The sequence below is a fragment of the Heliconius melpomene genome, chromosome 15, assembly GCF_056956725.1.
Source record: "Heliconius melpomene rosina isolate 202511_hmr_F chromosome 15, ASM5695672v1, whole genome shotgun sequence".
Lineage (NCBI taxonomy): Eukaryota > Metazoa > Arthropoda > Insecta > Lepidoptera > Nymphalidae > Heliconius > Heliconius melpomene.
The window spans coordinates 10,236,282-10,243,651 of record NC_140403.1 but is presented as its reverse complement, the minus strand read 5'-3'; the positions used below and the strand labels follow the sequence as shown (position 1 = coordinate 10,243,651).

Genomic DNA, 7,370 nt, shown 5'->3' with positions numbered 1-7,370 from the left:
AGTGTTCTTCACTTTCTGCTTTCTCCGTTACGCGTTTTTGCTTAAATTGTTAAAACACTTTATATCTCTTATTGTAAGAAAAACAAATATGCAACGCTATTTTGATTAAATTTTTCCCGTCTGATTTGCATCAAAGTCCAGATCCGATAATCAATCAATACTTTCCCAACCTTATCTCCTTGCCAACATAATTAAATAAACCTTTTAAGTATATTTTCAAGTCTTTTAACTGAACGATTTATAATATGATCAATATAATGTATAGATCCATTGTCTGGTAGTAGGTACATATTTCTATACATAAAAAAAATATTATACTTTACAATAAGTAATTATATAAAGCATAATATAGTAATAAATATTATTCAGAAGTAATTTATTTTCATTGTAATTGGGAAGTATCTGGTTCTGGAGGTAATGGTTGCAGATTTGATTTCATCTGCAGGTAAACACTATGAAAGATGCGATTGTTTCCTTGTCTACTTAGGTGAAGGGCACCTACCTAAAACGTATACATACTCGTATATTGGATTTTAAAATATGTTTCAGGAAAATGACAACGAGCTCGTCTTACCAAAGTAATTTGCGGATGATTTTACATCCTATTGTTTTAAGTTTTATGTACCTATTACTTTTATGGTTTAACAGCTACAGACTATAAATTATTTTTAAATAATAGCTGATGCTTAGCATGACTTTATTCTGAGTACTTGTTAATAATATTATCTTTATTATTATTTTTTTAGCTTTACGCTGTATCCCGCACATAGTAGGTACAAGGAGTAAAGGAACCTAGTGTTAAGCACTGTTCTGAAATCCAAATTCTCGAAGCATTGTGTGTTTAGTGAGGGAATTCATTTCGTTACCAGAACGAAGAAAAAAAATATTAAATATTTAATTTCCTCCAAATTGGGACGTGGGAATCGAATCCGAAACTTTAGCACACAAAGGCCTTATTAATTTAATTTAAAGGATAATAAATGGCTTTACTTAGGTAACGTTCTGTTCCTATATTAATATAATGGTTTCGAAGTTGGCGTCGGTCTTATTTTTACCAGAGCGGAGTGTCTTCATTCTACGTTCTATCCACCAAACGCATTGTTAAGAAAAAAGATAAAATCAACTTTTTTAATATCCATCGTATGCTTAAATTGAGTTGATGGACTACATCTTTTGGAGCAGAGTAAAAATCGAATTTCTAAATCAACACGATCATAACGGCAATTTAAGACGCATATTTTTACGATTGCATCGTTATCAACCCCTAAAGGGTATTTTTTACCTATAATAATTAAAATTGCAACCTTATAGTATAAATATTTTTTATCTTTTTTATCTCTTTATCTTGAAACGTTTGTTTCAAGATTCTAGGTTGCAAGTAGGTATTTCCTAGTATTCTTAAAACCGTGTGTTAATAACAAGTAACAAAAATAACATAAAATAAATCTTATCATAATAATTTACGACTAATTTTGTTTGTCTTACAATACAAAATGCATTAGACTCGGTGATAATTAACAAATTATAATTTACGAACCCCACTAATACGCTTGCACAGCTCACCTATATATATGTCCAGTATTATTTCGCAATCGTCATTATAGATTTGATTATCACTAGTCTCGTGTACAAGGCAGCACAAATCAACGTTCATAATGAAAATATTCAGTTGCATCGTCCTGTTCGTCGCGGTCGCCGTGGTCAGCGGTGATAATAAGCCACACTACGACGACAAAGACGCCCCTGAATTGTTTGAGAAATTTGTGAAAGAGCACAACAGGCACTACAAGGATGAGACTGATAGGAAGGAACATTATGAAGCTTTCGTGAATTCCTTACATCAAATCAATGAAGCTAATGCCAAAAGTGACCATGCTACTTTCGATATAAACCAGTTCTCCGATTATACACCTGAAGAATTAAAAAAAACGAGGGGACTTACACGTGCGTGTTATTATTACTGTCATAAGTATACTGACAATCTCTCGTTAAATTTTGTGTTCTATTTAGCAATGCAGATTCCGTCAGCAAAGTCCAACGAAGACTCAGAAATAGCTGATGTCTTCATTGCATTTCAAAATTGCAGAAAATGTTCCACGTTTATGGAATTTTTGTAGTTAATACTTATTTTTGTTTTCTATCGGTGACATCATTATCCATTAATTGTGTGAAAGTAGAAAAAATATAATCAATGTTATTATGCAGTGGCGATTGTAAAATATTTGTTATAATAATGCGAATAACTGAAATTGCTAAAATTTAACGAGATCTTTTATGATATACTAGATACGTTTCAATGTGCTTAGTTATTTTTTTTAGCTCCACGCTGTATTCCACACGCAGCAGGGTAGGCAGAGAGAACCTAGTGTTAGGATCTAGAAAGAAAAAGAATTCTGGAGGCACTGCGTGCGAGCGAAGAAAGAAAAATATTAAATAGTTCATTTCCCCGAGTGGGAATCGAACCCACAACCTCCCGTATTTACACTCAAACTTTGTGCTCGCTTAGCTAACAGTCTTTATTACATTTTAAAAGAATTACCTACTTGTTGATGAGATTCCGCACATTGTCTCGCCAAACCGGGAAAATTAACTGGATAAAGTACCTACATACATAATGATTATTATAATTTATTTAAATATCAGTTGATATTTATGTATTTCTAAATTAATATTTATTAATGAGATTTTGTTCTGTTTTCAGCACACTAAGTTCCAGAAAATCCTGACCAGAGGCAATGACTAGTTACTACTTTCGCTATGTTCTACGATCCTTGTACGAGTATATTTAGTGAACTAAATAAATTATATCAATATTTTATTTCTATTTATTATTTAAAAACATAATTATAGATAAACTAACCTAACCAAATTTTCATTTGGTTAAAAAATATATGTTCATGTAGAATATTTTTTAACTGAACATATTATAGTGAACTTATACATCTTAACACTGCGCGAAGTCACCTGCGCTGTGCTGCGGCCATTATTCGGGGATATAATTAGACATATTAGAATTTGTTGAAATCTGTCATGGTGCAGGGATACAAGCGTGTGACTGTAAACGCGATAGGTTGTGGGTTTGATTCTCACTCGAGTAAAATATATATTTAATATTTTCATTTTTATTTTCATGCCGTGAGCGGACGCCCGCTCAAGTAACATTATAAACCTCTTAGAGAGTGTGGTAAATTGCTGACTTCCAGAAAGCGTTATTGGAGATAAGATTTTAGTATGTTTAATGTTGGTTTTTAATTATTGTTTTATCAGATTTATTAATCGACTTATCTACCATAAATGCAATTAATTATCTGTTGAGTTTTGCCACTCAACACTCAATGCCTTCAGAGTCGGCAGGAAGTGGGGAACGGAGTGTCTTAACATTAGGTTCCCTCTGCCTACCTTACTGTGTGCGGGATACAGCGTGAAGCTGATTTTATTTTCTAATATTAAGTTACATTTTTATGTTGAAAAGAAAAGTATGAGATATTTCTTTACAAACAACTTAATATGACATCTTAACCAACAACTTCGTATTCCAGTAATTAACTAAAATTAATTTATGAATTATTTACTCATAATAGTTAAATAAGGGGATATGCGAGCAGAATTTGTGATATTAAAATGTCTACAAGTTGAATTTGATGAATATTTGATGAATTTCAAATTAGAGATTAAAACTAATAATTCAAAATTTAAATATGACTCTTAGGATTATAATTAAACCTAAATTGACATTATCTATTCATTAACCTCGGGGCTTAAATTTACGTTGTTTTGATGACGTAAAACTTTCTGCTTAATTTCGCTTCTCAAAGTCAAATAATATAACAGTAAATAAGCTTATTACAATAGTTGGAAAGACTGATTACAGACAATTTATTTCAAAACCACATTCATATAATTAGTAATTAAAAAAGAATATAATATGTTCCCATAATCCCTTTTTAATAGAAATATTGAGTAGGTTCATTAATAACATCTGCATTTTCATCTAACGTCATAGTTCCATTACCAATAAAATGATTTTTATTTAGTTCAACTAGAGTTTTGACGAATCTATAAAAATGTACTGTATAGTCAAAATCTTTAGTATAATTTTTTCTACCATATTTTCGAAGAAATTCTTTGTATAACTCTGCTGCATTGTCTAAATTGTACAAGTCTGATTTATCAAATTGTTTTTCTTTTTGCCTAGCTACAAGTGTTGCTCCTTCAGCATTGTGAACATTGTAATCTGTAAATATTAGTTGATAACTAGTTGAGAACAATAATAGTTGAAAATTGAGACAGTTTTTTTTTGACTGAGATAGATAAAAACATATAATGGCTATAATATAGACGTTATTGAAATACATGCCATTTACATATGTAGTAACATGTAAAAATGTCAGGTGGTAAGTATAAGAAAATACTTAAATAACCATAATTTACTGTTCCTCTTTTACATATACACACTTCTAACACTGTTTCTATATAACACTTTACACTTATACACGTTTTAAAACGCATAGTTCCAACAATGACACTGATTTTAAATACTTGAACACTGTCACAATTTTACACCTTACGACAGGCAGAATAACGACGTACTGCCTCAATCCTTCAAAAACGTCACTTTTTATAGCCGTTCCCTTCCTCTTTTATAAATAATTATGTGGGTATTATTATTTTATTTTCTGTAAAATACCCTCACACTGACAATTGTCTTACAGTTCGGCCGTCCTGCACCGAAACACGACCTCGTGTTTCCAAAAAAACAAAACAAAAAGAGAATAACTATGGTTCATAACTCTTACATAATTGACTGTAACAATGTCTCTTACAAAAATAATTTACAGCTTTCACAAACAATATTTAAAGGCAATCTGCCATGTTAAACTAGGGCCAATTTTTACCTACGTAACCTGGGTCAATCTGCCCACCTGAACCTAGAGTAATCTGCTAACCTTAACCTGCGGCAATATGCCCATATTAAACTGCGACAATCTGCCCGTTTTAAGCTGTGACAATCTGCCCATTTTAAGCTGCGGCAATCTGCCCATTTTAAGCTGTGGCAATCTGCCCATTTTAAGCTGCGGCAATCTGCCCATTTTAAACTGCGGCAATCTGACCATTTTAAGTTGCGGCAATCTGCCATTTTAAGCGGCGGCAATCTGCCCATTTTAATCAGTGGCAATCTGCCCAACTAAACCTGCAAAATCTACTCACCTTAACCTGCGGAAATCTGTTCACCTTCACCTGCGGCAATTTGCCAACCTGAACCTGCGGCAATATGTCCCTCCTCACAGTGCTCCTCCTCGACTCCCACTGGCTGCGAGCCAGCGAAGATTAGAATCCTCCGTGAAACGTGGCGGCAGAAGCCTGCTAGGCACCTTACGGAGTCAAAGATGATGTTGTCACCGTTGATGGTCTGCTCGAGGTAGCTCGCAGCAGCTACCTGCGCGTCTACTTGGCCCAAGTTGGTAGGTGATCAGCTTTGCGGCAATCTGTCCCTCGTCACAGTGCTGCTCCTCGACTCCCACTGGCTGCGAGCCAGCGAAGATTAGAATCCTCCGTGAAACGTGGCGGCAGAAGTCTGCTAGGCACCTCACGGGGTCAAAGGTGATGCTGTCATCATTGATGGTCTGCTTAAGGTAGCACGCGGCAGCTACCTGCGCGTCTACTTGGCCCAAGTTGGTAGATGATCAGCTTTGCGGCAATTTGTTAACCTGGAACTGAGGCAATCTGCCCACATGAACTGAGGCAATCTGCCCACATGAACTGGGGCAATCTGCCCACATGAAGCTGGTACAATCTACCTAACCGAAACTGGGGACAACCTGTCCACATGAAACTGGGACAATCTGTCTACATGAAACTGGTACAATTTACCTAACCGAAACTAGGCACAATCTACCCAACCGAATCTGGCAGCATCCTGCCCAACTGAAACTAGGGCAATCTACCCAACTGAAACTGGAGGCAATCCGCCCAATTGAAACTGAAGGCAATCTGCCCAACTGAAACTGAAGGCAATCCGCCCAACTGAAACTGTAGGCAATCCGCCCAACTGAAACTAAAGGCAATCCGCCCAACTGATACTGAAGGCATTCCGCCCAACTGAAAATGAAGGCAATCCGCCCAACAGAAACTGAAGGCATTCCGCCCAACTGAAACTGAAGGCAATCCGCCCAACTGAATCTGAAGGCAATCCGCCCAACTGAAACTGAAGGCAATCCGCCCAACTGAAACTGAAGGCAATCTGTCCAACTGAAACTGAAGGCAATCTGCCCAACTTAAATCTAGGGCAATCAGCCCAACTTAAACTAGGGCAATCAGCCCAACTTAAACTAGGACAATCTGCCGAACTTAAACTAGGGCAGTCTGCCCAACTGAAACTAGGGCAATCTGCCCAACTGAAACTGGGGCAAACTGCCCAACTAAAACTGGAACAATCTGCCCAACTGAAACTAGGGCAATCAGCCCAACTGAAACTAGGGCAATCAGCCCAACTAAAACTGGTGCAATCTACCCATCTTCTACTGGGGCAATCTGCCCATCTTCTACTGGGGCAATCTGCCTATCGTCTACTGGGGCAATCTGCCCATCATCTACTGGGGCAATCTGCCCATCTTTTACTAGGGCAATCTGCCCATCTTTTACTGGGGCAATCTGCCCATCTTGAACTGGGGCAATCTGCCACTCTTGAGCTGGGGCAATTGCTCTAAAGCTAAATCTAAAAAACTATACATTAAACATAACAATTCACTTAGAAGTAAATAAATCCATATACATGTATACTTTATCTACGTGACATAAGTATACACTGTATACTATACTTTTAACTTCACTTAACGCCACGCTTTATTCCTAGCGGGGCAGTCAAGAGAGAAAGGAGCGCCAAACGCCACGGGCCCCTACATACCTCCCTAGCATATATCTATCTATCTATCTATCTATCCATAATAGTACTAAAATATTATCTAGACTATTTATCAACTTATACAAGACTTCATTAAATTAAATAATTCGAGACTGACATTCGTTATCATCATGACTACCCGATTTGGCTTGAGAATCACTATCGTCTGAAAGATGGTCAACACTACCCACGCTCTAACTTTATCTATGGTCATTATTGCTTTATAAACACCAGTACACTTTTTGTAATTGGAAGATCTTAAATGTCATTTGTTTTTTTGTTACAAACTTGTAACCTTTTTATTACGAAAAACTCTAACGACAAATTCATTTTGGTACTTACACGGCGGTTCTTTTATGCTATTATATATTTGACCCCTTTTTTTCAAATACTTCATTTATAATTTTATTACGAATTGATTCTTTATTTTATTCTTTACATCTACGCTTAATGACTTTAATATAAGACT

The 7,370-nt window shown here is 35.9% G+C and overlaps 1 protein-coding gene across 1 annotated transcript; it reads left to right on the top strand.

Moving 5' to 3' along the window:
• Nucleotides 1–1,607: 1,607 nt before the first annotated feature.
• LOC146531677 (uncharacterized) lies at nt 1,608–2,840 on the top strand. Its single transcript, XM_085198424.1, has 2 exons — nt 1,608–1,944; nt 2,702–2,840. The coding sequence occupies exons 1-2, from the start codon at nt 1,656–1,658 to the stop codon at nt 2,707–2,709; spliced, it is 297 nt and encodes a 98-aa protein (XP_085054550.1). The 5' UTR covers nt 1,608–1,655; the 3' UTR covers nt 2,710–2,840.
• The last annotated feature ends 4,530 nt before the right edge of the window (nt 2,841–7,370 follow it).